This window comes from Oncorhynchus clarkii, chromosome 2 (genome assembly GCF_045791955.1).
Source record: "Oncorhynchus clarkii lewisi isolate Uvic-CL-2024 chromosome 2, UVic_Ocla_1.0, whole genome shotgun sequence".
NCBI classification, from domain to species: domain Eukaryota; kingdom Metazoa; phylum Chordata; class Actinopteri; order Salmoniformes; family Salmonidae; genus Oncorhynchus; species Oncorhynchus clarkii.
Window position 1 is genome coordinate 96,578,633 of NC_092148.1, and position 17,448 is coordinate 96,596,080.

Consider the following 17,448-nt stretch of genomic DNA (forward strand, 5'->3'; position numbering starts at 1 on the left):
TTTGGGGGGCAAAGAAATTAACTTTTTGTCCTGAATGTTAAGCATTATGTTTGGGGCAAATCCAATACAACACATGACACATTGACTCTGTACCGGTACCTCCTGTATATAGCCTCCACATTGACTCTGTACCGGTACCCCCTGTATATAGCCTCCACATTGACTCTGTACCGTAACACCCTGTATATAGCCTCCACATTGACTCTGTACCAGTACCACCTGTATATAGCCTCCACATTGACTCTGTACCGGTACCCCCTGTATATAGCCTCCACATTGACTCTGTACCGGTACCCCCTGTATATAGCCTCCACGTGACAAATAACATTTGATTTGATACGGAGTACCACTCTCAATATTTTCAAGCATGGTGGTGGTTGCATCATGTTATGGGCATGCTTGTCATTGGCAAGGACTAGGGAGTTTTGTAAGGATAAAAAACTAATGGAATGGAGCTAAGCATGAACAAAATCCTAGAGGAAAACCTGGTTCTGTCTGCTTTCCAACAGACACTGCGAGACAAATTCACCTTTCAGCAGGACAATTACCTAAAACACAAGGCCAAATAGACACTGGAGTTGCTTACCGAGATGACATTGAATGTTCCTGAGTGGCCTAGTTACAGTTTTGACTTAAATTGTCTTGAAAGTCTGTGGCAAGACTTGAAAATGGCTGTCTAGCAATGATCAACAACCAAGATGACAGAGCTTGAAATCTTTTTAATGACAAATTGGCAAATAATGTACAGTCCATGTGTAGAAAGTAGGGTTGAATGGAGGGGACCCAGTTACAGAGATTTCCAGCCCAAAACCACTCCCTATTTCCGGTATAATGAACAGCATTAGAATGATGAAGATAAGGACACTGGATAAGGTCCTACAGAAATATCATTTTTCTACCCGCAGCCCTGTTTTGTAAGCTCGCAATGAGTCACTCAGCAGGAGGGGAGGGCTGAGCCAGCAGGCAGGAAAGGGCACCATGCGGAGAGAGAAGAGACTACGGTCAATGAGGCAGAATCAGGAGATAGGAAGGAGAAGGATTTAGCAGAAGGGAGAATAGTGGGAGAGACAGAGTGAATATTGTGGCGGCACATGACCATCTGGGTAGTGGCTGAGTGGTTAGAGATGATAGGATAGAAGAAGAGAGAGTAGTGGGAGAGAGAGAGACCATCTGGGTAGGGGCTGAGTGGTTAGAGATGATAGGATAAAAGAGGAGAGAGTAGTGGGGGAGAGAGAGAGATCATCTGGGTCGGGGCTGAGTGGTTAGAGATTATAGGATAGAAGAGGAGAGAGTAGTGGGGAGAGAGAGAGACCATCTGGGTCGGGGCTGAGTGGATAGAGATGATAGGATAGAAGAGGAGAGAGTAGTGGGGGAGAGAGAGACCATCTGGGTCGGGGCTGAGTGGATAGAGATGATAGGATAGAAGAGGAGAGAGTAGTGGGGGAGAGAGAGACCATCTGGGTCAGGGCTGAGTGGGCAGGGTTGGAGGAAAGGGAGACAGAAAAGGAAACATAGTAGTGATCAGAGTTGCAGTGAGATTAGCAGGAGAACAGCCTCCAGTAAAGATGAGGTAAAGCATATTGCCTGCCTTGTGAGTGGGATTGGACTGAGAAAGGGCGAGGAGGGAAAAGAGAGAGTTGGAAAGAAATTAATCGAAGGCAGACATCGGGAGGTTGAAGTCACCAAGTACGAAGAGCAGTGAGCCATTGCCAGGAAATTAGATTATCAAGGTGTAGAGCTCATTGAGGAACTCTCTACGGACACCTGGTGGGCGATAGATGACAATAATGTTAAGCTCGAGTGGTCAAGTGACAGTGACAGCATGGAATTCAAATGAGAAGATGGACAGGTGAGAGAGAGGGATAAAATACAAAATCTCCACTTAGGAGAATTGAGTAGACCTGTGCCACCACCGCAATGACCAGATTCTCTCAGACTGAGAGAAAACGTAGTTTGATGAAAATAATATTACTTTTGCTAAGAGACTGCCACTGACACAGCTGCCCCTGAGAAAACAGGGGAGACTGAATTGTTAATACCAATTGCCTTGCAAAGGTGAAGAGCACACCTTCCGGTACTAATTGATGATTGCCTAGGAGAGGAGAAACCACTCCCCCTCCAAGACAGCCACTGATTACGAAAACAACAACAGTCAAATTTCCCTTCCCCTTAATCCTGGTTGATCATCTGCAAATGATGAGCAATCAGCAGTTCACATACCAATTAGGCTCCTGGCAAGACAGGCAGCACTTAAAGTAGATGGCCCTAGCTAGTTAGAAAGTACCAGACAACCACAAAATAAAGATAAACTAATCAAGTTATATTATTGTTTTATTAAAACAATGTTAGAATTTTTCTTACGCTTTGACCTTACAGAGTAGAGGCTTCATGATGTCACTGTCTGCTGTGTAGAGGCTTCATGATATCACTGGCCGCTCTTTAGAGGCTTCAGGGTCAGAAGAATGGGTTTCTCTGGCAACAAGATCAACTCGAAGGTACTGTGCACCTCCACCTGACGCTGTTTATCTACTCTGAAGTTCTCCAGCATCTGCAGTGGCAGAGAAAAAGGCACAGTGTTACAACCATATGACTGTTCTGTCTTCCTGTGACATTGTACTATTGAAAGGAAAAATTATAGCTGAATAAAAAAAGTAGTTTAAACTAAATGAAAGTTAAATCAAAACTAAATAAGTTGTTTGAACAAAGTTTTTAAAAAATATTTTGAATTGTTTTAAGATGATCATACCATGGATCATTTAGCTATTTGATTTAGAATTTTAGGACCCATTTAAGTATAAAAAATTGAAACAATTATTTGATAAAATATAGAATTTGTCTTTCACTACTATAGCCCATAGAAACGCATTGAATAACACATAAATGGCAAAAAAGACAGTAAAAATATACGTCATAAGGAATACGATTTTTTAAGTGTCTGTCCTACCTATGTGACTTGTTTCAGGAAACTAGGACTATGTCACACATCACTTCACAGGAGAGGCATTTGAATGTAAACATACATTTTTTTATCAAAATGCATTTTTTGGCGGAAATTACTTCTGGAACATGTCAACTTTCATCTGCCTTAACCTCTTAATATTATTTGGGGACCCTTTTAGATTTGCATTTATTTAATTCAGTCTTGTATGAGAATGGTAGCCCCTATCTGCAAAAGCAGGGTGTCTGCAGAAAGCTGAGTATCTTGGCTATGGATCTGTGCCTTCAACTCTTTGGTGTGACTTACTACCATATATGGGCATACAAATTTATAAGGGCAGGGCATGTTGATGACTTAATTTCAAGATGGCTGCTACCTACATTCTGGTTAGCGTTGTGAAGCATAAACAATGTAAACATGGAATACGTTGATACACACCGAAAGCCGGGACTCCACAGATCACGAGGATATCTTATTTGTCTGCCTGTGACCTACCATTATTGATCACCAGCCCCGAGAGTCCCGAAAATGTTTATTTTACACAATGTTTTAACCAAACAGCAAACTTCAAACTTCAGTAAGCTTCAATTTGTCTGTTTGAGATATAGCTAGATGTGGGGGTGTCAGATTAATCTTTAGGTTGGTAGGAACAAATCTAGTCAATGCTATCTGATGATGTATGGGAACATCGAATGCGCTGTAGGCATCCATTACACAGAGGACTGGCTACTACGGCACCTTGACAGTCTTGTAGCCAATGAGATACGCTTTCCAGGGATATGCAGTTGACCTGGGTGGGACGAAGCAAGGCCTAGAACCTTTTTATGCGTAATGTGAACTATTGCTACCTGGCGCAGAGACGAGACGCACAGAGCATGCTACATTACATTGTAAACAGATTTCATCGCTTTAGCATAAAATATGGCTTCTCAAGGGAGAAGAAAATGTAAAAATGAAGAGTATCAAACAGGAGATCGATGAGAATGGACAATGAGAATTTTGACTAGGCAGACGAAGATTGCTTTCTAGAAGGACTGGATCTACTTTAAGGTCTGTAAATAAATTATTTTGACGACTTTGTAGAGCTCATTTACTATATGCATTTCATTTTTTATAAATTGTCAAGCAGATGGCCATAGCAAAAGGTCAAACCCCTCTCTCCCAGTTGGCCTTCTGAGAGCAGCTGGTGTTGGAAATGGTTGAATTGTGGGCCCAAACCAACCTCACAACCATCACAAGACACCCCTCACTCAGGGTGAGCGCCACTATCCAAAGCACATACCAAAAGACAAAAGGAAGAACTGCAAGCATTGCACAAAACACAGGGGATGTCTGAAATGCCAGTTCACCTTTTGTTTCCTGGTCAGCCTATCACGAAATGCACAAGCTACGGGGAAAGTGCAATCTAATCATCTTTACCTGGGATGTAAAACGAACACCAAAGCTATTTGTAAATAGTTCAGCTTATTAATATTTAAGCACTTTTTTTGTGAGGACACGTGTGTAACCAAGTTTGTGGTTCATAAAACATTTTTATATATGTTTTAATAACAACCTTGTATTCCATCTGTAAATACAAATAAAATTGTTAAATTACGAGCCTATTTTGTTTAGCCTTGGAAAAAGGTAGGAACCTTCCCGCTAGCCATGATTGGCTGAGATAATGGATGGGCTGGACATGCCGAGAGATGAATTTGGATTGGGCTGCCATGTAGCATGCAGACCAATGTTGATAGTCCTTTCGACAACACCATTTTGTTAAGATATAACGTCAGCCATTGAGAACTACAAAAGTTTTGATACTTTTCTAAACAACATTTATGTCCTGAATTTAGCAGGTTCTGTCGACAGATCAGTTGAAAAAAGTGATTTGCTTCTTTCTGCACACGCCACGGTCAGTGTGAACTGGAGTGACTTGAGACAACGCTGGCGAAACAAGATGTAGCTACAAACAGAACGCAGTTAAATGGTTCCAGTCTGCCATGAAGCATTTATCTATGTAAGAGTCCAGCTACATTTTCAGATATTATAAGTTTCTAAGTTTGTCAGAAAGTCATTTTCATTGCAAGTTAAAGTGTACTGTTAGCTAGCTAGCGAACGTTAGCTTGCCAGCTCGCTAGCTATAGTTACATGTTTGATCTGTGTAGTAATATTATTCAAATCAGATATTAATTTGCATTCTTCATTATAACCTAATATTATCTAGCTAACATTGAACCTGGTAGATTAGCTTTAGCTACCTGGACATTTAGACTACAGCTATGACAATGTTTGTATTGGTTGGTAGTGGTATGAGTTGGGACTATGCCATTTCATTATTTAGCTAGCTAGCTACATGTCTAAACAAAACACTTTGCCAGATGACGACATGACCCATCAAGTTAGCCAGGTGTGTCTGGGGGTGATTACAGCCATGCATTGTATTTCATGAACATGTGTACATGTCTAGACAACAGTGACCCATCCACTTAGATGTGGTTGGGGGTTACAGCATTTCTTTCACGTGACTCATCAATTTAGACAAGTGTGTCGGGTAAGTGTCATCTAATATTTATAAGATATGTTTATCTGGACACTTTCTGCTTTTGATATTGCTACTATAGTAACCATTTCACTATACTGTTTACATATTCTGTATCCTGTGCAAGTGACAAATCAACTTTTTATTTTATTTTATATAGTGTGTGTTTACCAGAGACGGTAATGTGAAGAACAACATGACCTGCACCAAAGTCAGATTAGTATATTGGCCAAGGACGAGATGAAGTGTATTTTTACCTGGAGTTTTTCCTTATAGTAGGCTACTACTTTTACCACTTTTAGTCTTGAAATCTTTGGTTGATTAATAAACGAATCACTCTGTTTAGCAAATATCTTAAAGAGATGGGTGGGGCTAAGGTTTCAGAGGGTGTGAATTATGCTGAACGGGTGTAGACAAAGAAGAGGTCTCCAGTAGGTACCAAAAGATTCAAGGGCCATTTTCTCAAAAGTGGGGTTACAAGTTTATCAACTTTCAAAGCAGATGTAATTTCCCATTGTTCTTCATCTGCAGTGTGTGATATACCATTTTCTAGCTCTAGGTTTCTTCTTTTATCCAATGAATAAAACACCATTTCAAAGGTTGCTACATAAGACCAAATCCAGGTGGCCAGTCACATATTTAACCCCTAACTTCTGTTGTTTCAAAACGACCTCCATATTTCCATGTGTTTGTATGACCTTCAGATGAGTCCCCTGACACTTCTGGGGGTCGTAGAGAGCACAACTGTGTTTGTGAGAGTCTTTCCATAGATGGGTCATATTAGTATTCGGACGCTACAAACATTTTCGGGATGTCTCATGGTCTGACAAACATCGCTGTAGCTCGGCCACCTTCCACCGCAGCGGAAGGCCGACATGGATTAAGATGCAGCCCATGCAACAAAACTGATATCTGTAGCTTAAACTGACAGATTTTGATCTAATTATTTTTAATGTTACTTAGATTGACTCTTAAGGATTTTAATCAGTCATTCAAACGTTGAGCTGTGAACCTCACATGTATAAGGAAGAGCTGCATCTCCGTCTCAGCTATGCGCCGTCCAAGACACTGTCTGGGTCCAAATCCGAAGCCCAAGCTCCTGAAGTACTGGTTCTCTGTCCGCAGCCAGCGGGACGGGAGGTACTTCTCAGGTCTGGGGAACACATCTGGGTCTCTACCCATCGCATAGAGACCCAACTGGACCAGAGTCTAGAGAGAGTGAGAACACACCACAACACATAACATACTGCCCTCCCAAACCATCAACCAAAGTCTCTGATCAAATGTAAATACAGTAGCAACCATATGTCATTGTCTCCTCTTACCCCACAAGGTATGTGATAGTTCTGAATGACGATTTCCTCTGTAATGTATCTCTGTAAACTGACTGCAACTGGATGAAGCCTGACGGACAGAAGAAGATGGTGACTTGACTTAATGCTTAACCAGTAGGTGGCCCAGGCATCTCAACATATGAAGAGTATAGATGTTTAAGCTAGATCTGAAATTAATCTCTAAAAGTGATTATTGTGACTTCACTTCTAATGTCTAACCAGTAGTTTGCACCATTGCAATGACATAAAACATATTCATGATCAGTAATGACATGATATATACTGTGACTAATGTCAATATGCCTTGTCCATTGCTGTTCTGGTTAGTGATTCTTGCCTTTTTTCACTGTAGAGCCTCTAGCCCTGCTCAACACGCATTAGCTAACCCTTTAGTTCCACCTCCCACATATGCGGTGACCTCACCTGGTTTAACCTCTCTTGGGTAGGGGGCAGTATTTTCACGTCCGGATGAAAAGCGTTCCCAAAGTAAACTGCCTGTTACTCAGGCCCAGAAGCTAGGATATGCATATAATTGGTCGATTTGGAAAGAAAACACTAAAGTTTCTAAAACTGTTAAAATAATGTCTGTGAGTATGACGGAACTTATATGGCAGGCGAAACCCCGAGGACAAACCATCCCCCAAAAAACAAAATTCATTCTACCACTATTTTCAATGGCTGTCACTTTTATTATAAGGCGAAGTCCTCCCAGATTGCAGTTCCTAGAGCTTCCACTAGATGTCAAAATTCTTTAGAAAGAGTTTCAGGCTGGCCAGTTCTTATAGCCTTTAGCTGTACCCTTATCCTACTCCTCCTCTGTTCCTCTGGTGATGTAGAGGTTAATCCAGGCCCTGCAGTGCCTAGCTCCACTCCCATTCCCCAGGCACTCTCATTTGTTGACTTCTGTAACCATAAAAGCCTTGGTTTCATGCAAGTTAACATTAGAAGCCTCCTCACTAAGTTTGTTTTATTCACTACTTTAGCACACTCGGCCAACCCGGATGTCCTAGCCGCGTCTGAATCCTGGCTTAGGAAGACCAGCAAAAACCCGGAAATTTCCATCCCTAACTATAACATTTCCGACAAGATAGAACTGCCAAAGGGGGCGGAGTTAGCCTGCAGAGTTCTGTCATACTATCCAGGTCTGTGCCCAAACAATTTGAGCTTCTACTTTTAAAAATCCACCTTTCCAGAAACAAGTCTCTCACCGTTGCCGCTTGCTAAAGACCACACTCTGCCCCCAGCTGTGCTCTGGAAACCATATGTGAACTGATTTCCCCCATCTATCTTCAGAGCTTGTGCTGCTAGGTGACCTAAACTGGAACATGCTTAACACCCCGGCCATCCTACAATCTAAGCTTGATGCCCTCAATCTCACACAAATTATCAATGAACCTACCAGGTACAAGTTCGTAAACACGGGCACCCTCACAGATATCATCCTAACCAACATGCCCTCCAAATACACCTCTGCTGTTTCAACCAGGATGTCAGCGATCACTGCCTCTCTTTCTAAAATTATCCACCGAAATTATTGCAACCCCTATTACTAGCCTGTTCAACCTCTCTTTCGTATCGTCTGAGATCCCCAAAGACTGGAAAGCTGCCGCGGTCATCCCCCTCTTCAAAAGGGGAGAAACTCTAGACCCAATCTGCTACAGACCTATATCTATCCGACCCTGCCTTTCTAAGGTCTTCGAAAGCCAAGTTAACAAACAGATGACCGACCATTTCAAATCCCACCGTACCATCTTCGCAATGCAATCTTGTTTCAGAGCTAGTCATGGGTGCATCTCAGCCACGCTCAAGGAACTAAACGATATCATAATCACCATTGATACGAGACAATACTGTGCAACTGAATTCATTGACCTGGCCAAGGCTTTCAACTCTGTCAATCACCAAATTCTTGCCGCCAGACTCAACAGCTTTTTGGCTTCTCAAATGACTGCCTCGCGTGGTTCACCAACTACTTCTCTGATAGAGTTCAGTGTGTCAAATCGGAGGGCCTGTTGTGTGGACCTCTGGCAGTCTCTATGGGGGTGCCACAGGGTTCAATTCTCGGGCCGACTCTTTTCTCTGTATACATCAATGATGTCGCTCTTGCTGCTGGTGATTCTCTGATCCACCTCTACGCAGACGACACCATTTTGTATACTTATGGCCCTTCTTTGGACACTCTGTTAACAACCCTCCAGATGAGCTTCAATGCCATACAACTCTCCTACCGTGGCCTCCAACTGCTCTTAAATGCAATTAAAACAAAATGCATGCTCTTCAACCGATCACTGCCTGCACCTGCCCGCCCGTCCAGCATCACTACTCTGGACGGTTCTGACTTAGAATATCTGTGGACAACTGCAAATACCTTAGATGTCTGGTTAGACTGTAAACTCTCCTTCCAGACTCACATTAAACATCTCCAATCCAAAATTAAATCTAGAATCGGCTTCCTATTTCGCAACAAAGCATCCTTCGCTCACGCTGCCAAACGTACCCTCGTAAAACTGACTATCCTACCGATCCTTGACTTCGACAATGTAATTTACAAAATAGCCTCTAACACTCTACTCAGCAAACTGGATGCAGTCTATCACAGTGCCATCCGTTTTGTCACCAAGGCCCCTTGTACTATCCACCACTGCGATCTGTATGCTCTCTTTGGCTGGCCCTCGCTTCATACTTGTCGCCAAACCCACTGGCTCCAGGTCATCTATAAGTCTTTGCTAGGTAAAGCCCTGCCTAATCTCAGCTCACTGGTCACCATAGCAGCACCCACCTATATTCCATGTGTAACTCTGTGATGTTGTTTGTTATGCACTGCTTTGCTTTATCTTGGCCAGGTCGCAGTTGTAAAAGAGAACTTGTTCTCAACTAGCCTACCTGGTTAAATAAAGGTGAAATAAAATTTATAAAACTGTATACTGGTTTTGTGGGTTTATAATAATTGGTATTGTAGTCATTGTCGTTAACATCAGCTATCGTTTGTCAATCATCTTGTCTGTCCGACCTCAGCGTTTCCTTCAGCGCTCCTTTGACCAGCGGTATCATCTTCAGCATCTGTAGCATGTCTCCCTGGGTAGACTGTCTGGCTACAGCCACCTCAGCCCTCAACTCTTCCTGGAGGTCAGGGTGTCTGGCAAGCTCATATAGAGTCCACAGCAGGGTGATAGATGTCTGAAATACATTACAGAGCAGAATGATAACTACTAGAGGCAACTGTTCATGAACTGATCCCAAAGGGTTGAAATACGGCTGGTTGTCTACCCTTTCTGGTAGTTAACTAATCAGTTGACTTGGATATCTCTCATACAGCCTCACAGAACCAGGCCTAAACAACAGGATAAGGTGATTACTGTTGGAAGTCATTATCAAGTTTTTTACCGTGTCTACCCCTTCAGCCATCAGTTCAGTGACGCTGGCCTTGATGTCCTCTAAAGACAGCTTGTTGTAGATGTTTTATAGAGAGGTTATATACAGGTTATTACCGTGTCTACCCCTCCAGCCATCAGTTCAGTGACGCTGGCCTTGATATCCTCTATAGACAGCTTGTCTAACATCAGAAGGCTGGCCAGGACTCCTGGATACTTCCCGTGGGTGTTAGTGTCCTGACGCATCGTCCTGTAGATGTTCTGGATGCAGCGGTCCGCTGGGGGCCGTAATGTAATCAGGACAGTATAACAGTGAACCAACAGAGGTACTGATACAGACACAGCACCAACACAGTGTTATCTGGGATCTTAAATGCATCATACAGATCACAGACAACTGTCTTCTTCCTGGCTTTACTTTTTTGGTTTCCCTAAATAGATGACAGCCCTAACACTTCCCACTGGCCCTAACACTTCCCCCTGGCCCTGACACTTCCCCCTGGCCCTGACACTTCCCACTGGCCCTGGCACGTCCCCCTGGCCCTGACACTTCCCCCTGGCCCTGACACTTCCCCCTAGCCCTGACACTTCCCCCTGGCCCTGACACTTCCCCCTGGCCCTGACACTTCCCCCTGGCCCTCACACATCCCCCTGGCCCTCACACTTCCCCCTGGCCCTGACACTTCCCTCTGGCCCAGACACTTCCCCCTGGCCCAGACACTTCCCCCTGGCCCTGATCCTTCCCACTGGCCCTGACACTTCCCACTGGCCCTGACACTTCCCACTGGCCCTGACACATCCCACTGGCCCTGATCCTTCCCCCTGGCCCAGATCCTTCCCCCTGGCCCAGATCCTTCCCACTGGCCCAGATCCTTCCCACTGGCCCTAACACATCCCACTGGCCCTAACACATCCCACTGGCCCTAACACATCCCACTGGCCCTGACACATCCCACTGGCCCTGACACATCCCACTGGCCCTGACACATCCCACTGGCCCTGACACATCCCACTGGCCCTGACACATGCCTCTGGCCCTGACCCTTCTCACTGGCCCAGATCCTTCCCACTGGCCCAGATCCTTCCCCCTGGCCCAGATCCTTCCCCCTGGCCCAGATCCTTTCCCCTGGCCCAGATCCTTCCCCATCCCCTGGCCCTGACCCTTCCCCTTGGCCCTGACCCTTCCCCTTGGCCCTGACCCTTCCCCTTGACCCTAACCCTTCAATGTTTTCAGATATCACAGGGATATGCTATGAGTATTGTCCTACCCTGGTTGAAGATGCCATCCCAGGCCTCTACGTGATCTCTCCAGATCTTGGCTCCTACCCTCCTCAGCATGGCCGGGGGGATGTACAGCATGGGAGAGGTAGTCTTGAACATCAGAGAGATGCAGTCAATGAAGTGTTGGGCCTCAGGGTTGATGTAGTCCAACATCAGGCCCAGACGTTCCCCATACAGAACTGAACCCACCGCTGTAGAGGAGAGAACACAGGTTAGACACAGACTCACATACAGCATCAAACCCACAGCTGTAGAGGAGAGAACCCAGGTTAGACACAGACTCACATACAGCATCGAACCCACCGCTGGAGAGGAGAGAACACAGGTTAGACACAGACTCACATACAGCATCAAACCCACAGCTGTAGAGGAGAGAACCCAGGTTAGACACAGACTCACATACAGCATCAAACCCACAGCTGTAGAGGAGAGAACACAGGTTAGACACAGACTCACATACAGCATCGAACCTACAGCTGGAGAGGAGAGAACACAGGTTAGACACAGACTCACATACAGCATCAAACCCACCGCTGTAGAGGAGAGAACACAGGTTAGACACAGACTCACATACAGCATCAAACCCACAGCTGTAGAGGAGAGAACACAGGTTAGACACAGACTCACATACAGCATCAAACCCACAGCTGTAGAGGAGAGAACCCAGGTTAGACACAGACTCACATACAGCATCGAACCTACAGCTGGAGAGGAGAGAACCCAGGTTAGACACAGACTCACATACAGCATCGAACCCACAGCTGGAGAGGAGAGAACACAGGTTAGACGCAGACTCACATACAGCATCGAACCTACAGCTGTAGAGGAGAGAACACAGGTTAGACATAGACTCACATACAGTATCGAACCTACAGCTGGAGAGGAGAGAACACAGGTTAGACATTCCATACAGAACAGAACCTACCGCGTTACAGCACAGCAAATGTGAGACATTGTACAATACTGAACTTAGTGTACATGCAATAATATCAGGTAAATATAGTATAATATACAGTAGAAGAGGGTACATTACGACAGCCTAAGACACCAGTTGTCGATGTCCTATGACCCCTAAGGAGTGATGGGCCTAATTAAGTAAGTAAGATATTAGTTGTCATCATCGATGTCCTATGACCCCTTAGGAGCGATGGACCTAATTAAGGAAGTAAGATATTAGCAGAAATATAAGATGTTAACCTTACAGTATTTGAGACAATCTGGTACAGTGGCTTGCGAAAGTATTCACCCCCTTGACATTTTTACTATTTTATTGCCTTTCAACCTGGAACTAACATTGATTTTTGTGGGGGGTTTGTATCATTTGATTTACACAACACGCCTATCACTTTGAAGATGCAAAATATTTTATATTGTGAAACAAACAAGAAATAAGACAAAAGAACAGAAAACTTGAGCTTGCGTAACTATTCACCCCCCTAAAGTCAATACTTTGTAGAGCCACCTTTTGCAGCAATTACAGCTGCAAGTCTCTTGGGGTACGTCTCTATAAGCTTGGCACATCTAGCCACTGGGATTTTTGCCCATTCTTCAATACAAAACTGCTCCAGCTCCATCAAGTTGGATGGGTTCCGCTGGTGTACAGCAATCTTTAAGTTGCACCACAGATTCTCAATTGGATTGAGGTCTGGGCTTTGACTAGGCCATTCTAAGACATTTAAATGTTTCTCCTTAAACCACTCGAGTGTTGCTTTAGCGGTATGCTTAGGATCATTGTCCTGCTGGAAGGTGAACCTCTGTCCCAGTTTCAAACCTCTGGAAGACTGAAACAGGTTTCCCTCCATAATTTCCCTGTATTTAGTGACATCCATCATTACTTCAATTTCCTTAAATTTCTCAGTCCCTGCCGATGGAAAAGAATCCCCATAGCATGATGCTGCCACCACCATGCTTTACTGTGGGGATGATATTCATGGGGTGATGAGAGGTGTTGGGTTTGCTCCAGACATAGCATTTTCCTTGAAAAATGCTAAATTTTCATCTCATCTGACAAGACTGCTCCAGCCTTCCATATGTTTGGGGAGTCTCCTACATACCTTTTGGCGAACACCAAATGTGTTTTCTTATTTTTTTCTTTAAGCAATGGCTCTTTCTGGCCACTCTTCTGTAAAGCCCAGCTCTGTGGAGTGTACTGCTTAAAGTGGTCCTATGGACAGATACTCCAATCTCCGCTGTGGAGCTTTGCAGCTCCTTCAGGGTTGTCTTTGGTCTCTTTGTTGCCTCTCTGATTACTAATGCCCTCCTTGCCTGGTCTGTGAGTTTTGGTGGGCGACCCTCTCTAGGGAGGGTTTGTTGTGGTGCCATATTCTTTCAATTTTTTAATAATGGTGCTCCGTGGGATGTTCAAAGGTTTGGATATTTTTTTATAACCCAACCCTGATCTGTACGTCTCCACAACTTTCTGTTTGGAGAGCTCCTTGTTCTTCATGGTGCCGCTTGCTTGGTGGTGCCCCTTGCTTAGTGGTGTTGCAGACTCTGGGGCATTTCAGAACAGATTTATACAGTGGGGCAAAAAAGTGTATAAAACATGGTCAGGTTTCAAGACAGAAGTAAATATTAGGTGAAACGGTCTTACATTCCAGAGCGTATTTGAAGAGTTCTTGAGAAAGATCAGTGGTCCATTTGTCCTGTCCACTCCTTTCTATCTTCTTATGTACTCGGGCCACAAAGTCCTGCCCAACCTCATCCAACAGAGGAACAAAGTTCCCCAACACCTTGGGAGAGATCACCTCTCTATTCAGAATCACCCTGTTGGACCGCCAGTCCTCCCCATTCCTACAGGGAGAAAAAGACCAAACCTTGTTGTTTTGTTTTGGAATGTCACAGAACCAGCAAAACTAAATCTCAATAACTAAGTGTCAATAACTAAATCTCAATAACGCAGTGTCAATAACTAAATCTCAATAACGCAGTGTCAATAACTAAATCTCAATAACGCAGTGTCAATAACTAAATCTCAATAACGCAGTGTCAATAACTAAATCTCAATAACGCAGTGTCAATAACTAAATCTCAATAACGCAGTGTCAATAACTAAATCTCAATAACGCAGTGTCAATAACTAAATCTCAATAACTAAGTGTCAATAACTAAATCTCAATAACGCAGTGTCAATAACTAAATCTCAATAACGCAGTGTCAATAACTAAATCTCAATAACGCAGTGTCAATAACTAAATCTCAATAACGCAGTGTCAATAACTAAATCTCAATAACGCAGTGTCAATAACTAAATCTCAATAACGCAGTGTCAATAACTAAATCTCAATAACGCAGTGTCAATAACTAAATCTCAATAACTAAATCTGTCAATAATGCCTGATTCACACAATAGGGCCACACCTGGCCTGGTTACCATCTACCACGCTATAGGGCCACACCTGGCCTGGTTACCATCTACCACGCTATAGGGCCACACCTGGTCTGGTTACCATCTACCACGCTATAGGGCCACACCTGGCCTGGTTACCATCTACCACGCTATAGGGCCACACCTGGCCTGGTTACCATCTACCACGCTATAGGGCCACATCTGGTCTGGTTACCATCTACCACACTATAGGGCCACACCTGGTCTGGTTACCATCTACTATGCTATAGGGCCATACCAAGCCAAGCTGTACTGGGCTGGCCTGTAGATATGGCAATGTGAAAAGATATATGAGATATATATATGAGATAACAGAGTAAACCCTAAACTGTTAGCCAGGGTACCGGTCTCTTTAGCTAACATTCCACTTCTTGTCATTGCCAAATGCATGGCAAGGAGTGGAATGTTGGGTCAAGAGACCGTTGCCCAGGCTACAATACCGTAGTGTGAATAGTCAAAACATCACAAAAAGGAAAGCTTATGATGCCATTGATTTGAAAGTCCTTATTTAAACAACTGTTTGACAGATATAACAGAACAGTGTACATACTTGAGCAGGACTCCATATTTCCTGTTCCTGTAGTCTCTGTATGAGGTCCATGCCTCCACCGTTAACCTCTTGGGGTAGTGTCCTTCTGCCTTGAACAAGATGGCTGCATCCTCCGGCTTTATAATGTTTACACTATCATAGTAGCCTATCTTCTCCCTGTCAGGAACAATGACAGAGAACAGCTGATCGTCTAATTTATGTTCAAAGATTTTGTTGGTAAAATACACTTATTTTGGTTTTGTTCACACTCATAGTAGTCCATCTTCTCCCTGCAGGACAATGAAGCATGTTTGAACCACAGTAAATATAGCAGACTGTACCTTTGATACAATCAAACATATTTTGCTCATAGAAATCCCTTTCTAAATGTTAATGATGGCTAGTTTCATATTGTATTTGTCTGATAGAAAAGATTGCTCCCCTCAACAAAGCTAATTCCAAAATCTAGTGTTTTGTGTGCAGCAACAACACAAACCGCATTGAAGCGTTATGTTGAAGTGGGTTCCAGCTATAACTATGGTTCACTGCAGAGCTGAAACGTTTAGTTGTGAATAATAACAATACAGTATTCATTGCATCACTAGTTTGGTATTTTATTAGGATCCCTATTAGCTGTTGCAAAAGCAGCAACAACTCTTCCTGAGGTAGACAAAGGTTAATACTATTATAACGTTGTCCCCGTTGACACCATAAATGAATGACATTTTGATTCTTACCGTAGGCCTGTCCAATTTTATGCAATTTGGCAGATGCTTTTAGCCAAAGCCACTTAATATTTAGTGAATACATTTTTACATATATGGGGTCCTGTTTATTGAACCCACTATCCTAGCGTTTCAAGGCCCATGTTCTGCTAACTGTTGTACAGAGGACCATGTTCTACTGACTGTTCTACAGAGGACCATGTTCTACTAACTGTTCTACAGAGGACCATGTTCTACTGACTGTTCTACAGAGGACCATGTTCTACAGAGGACCATGTTCTACTGACTGTTCTACAGAGGACCATGTTCTACAGAGGACCATGTTCTACTAACTGAACTACAGAGGACCATGCTCTACTAACTGTTCTGCAGAGGACCATGTTCTACTGACTGTTCTACAGAGGACCATGTCCTACTAACTGTTCTACAGAGGACCATGTTCTGCTAACTGTTCTATAGAGGACCATGTTCTACTGACTGTTCTACAGAGGACCATGTTCTACTGACTGTTCTACAGAGGACCATGTTCTACTGACTGTTCTACAGAGGACCATGTTCTACAGAGGGCCATGTTCTACTAACTGAACTACAGAGGACCATGTTCTACTAACTGATATACAGCGGACCATGTTCTACAGAGGACCATGCTCTACTAACTGATCTACAGAGGACCATGCTCTACTAACTGATCTAAAGAGGACCATGTTCTACTAACTGAACTAAAGAGAACCATGTTCTAATAACTGAACTACAGAGGACCATGTTCTACAGAGGACCATGTTCTACTGTCTGAACTACAGAGGACCATGTTCTGCTAACTGAACTACAGAGAACCATGTTCTGCTAACTGAACTACAGAGGACCATGCTCTACTAACTGAACTACAGAGGACCATGTTCTACTAACTGAACTACAGAGAACCATGTTCTAATAACTGAACTACAGAGGGCCATGTTCTACTAACTGAACTACAGAGGACCATGTTCTACAGAGGACCATGTTCTACTGTCTGAACTACAGAGGACCATGTTCGACTAACTGAACTACAGAGGACCATGCTCTACTAACTGAACTACAGAGGACCATGCTCTACTAACTGAACTACAGAGGACCATGTTCTAATAACTGAACTACAGAGGACCATGCTCTACTAACTGAACTACAGAGGATCATGTTCTACAGAGGACCATGCTCTACTAACTGATCTACAGAGGACCATGTTCTACTAACTGATCTACAGACGACCATGTTCTACTAACTGATCTACAGAGGACCATGTTCTACTAACTGAACTACAGAGGACCATATTCTAATAACTGAACTACAGAGGACCATGTTCTACTAACTGAACTACAGAGGAC

General features: G+C 43.6%; 1 protein-coding gene across 1 annotated transcript in view; it reads right to left on the minus strand.

The window, feature by feature from the left end:
• Window positions 1-2,377: 2,377 nt before the first annotated feature.
• Window positions 2,378-17,448, minus strand: part of LOC139376695 (beta-hexosaminidase subunit alpha-like) — a 79,187-nt gene continuing 64,116 nt past the window's right edge. The window contains exons 14-21 of the mRNA XM_071119561.1: window positions 15,384-15,539; window positions 14,039-14,238; window positions 11,433-11,636; window positions 10,282-10,442; window positions 9,804-9,970; window positions 6,785-6,863; window positions 6,477-6,668; window positions 2,378-2,548 (exon numbers count right to left, since the gene is read on the minus strand). Coding sequence (XP_070975662.1) covers window positions 2,426-2,548; window positions 6,477-6,668; window positions 6,785-6,863; window positions 9,804-9,970; window positions 10,282-10,442; window positions 11,433-11,636; window positions 14,039-14,238; window positions 15,384-15,539 — 1,282 coding nt within the window. The 3' untranslated portion in view covers window positions 2,378-2,425. The remainder of the gene's footprint in view (window positions 2,549-6,476; window positions 6,669-6,784; window positions 6,864-9,803; window positions 9,971-10,281; window positions 10,443-11,432; window positions 11,637-14,038; window positions 14,239-15,383; window positions 15,540-17,448) is intronic.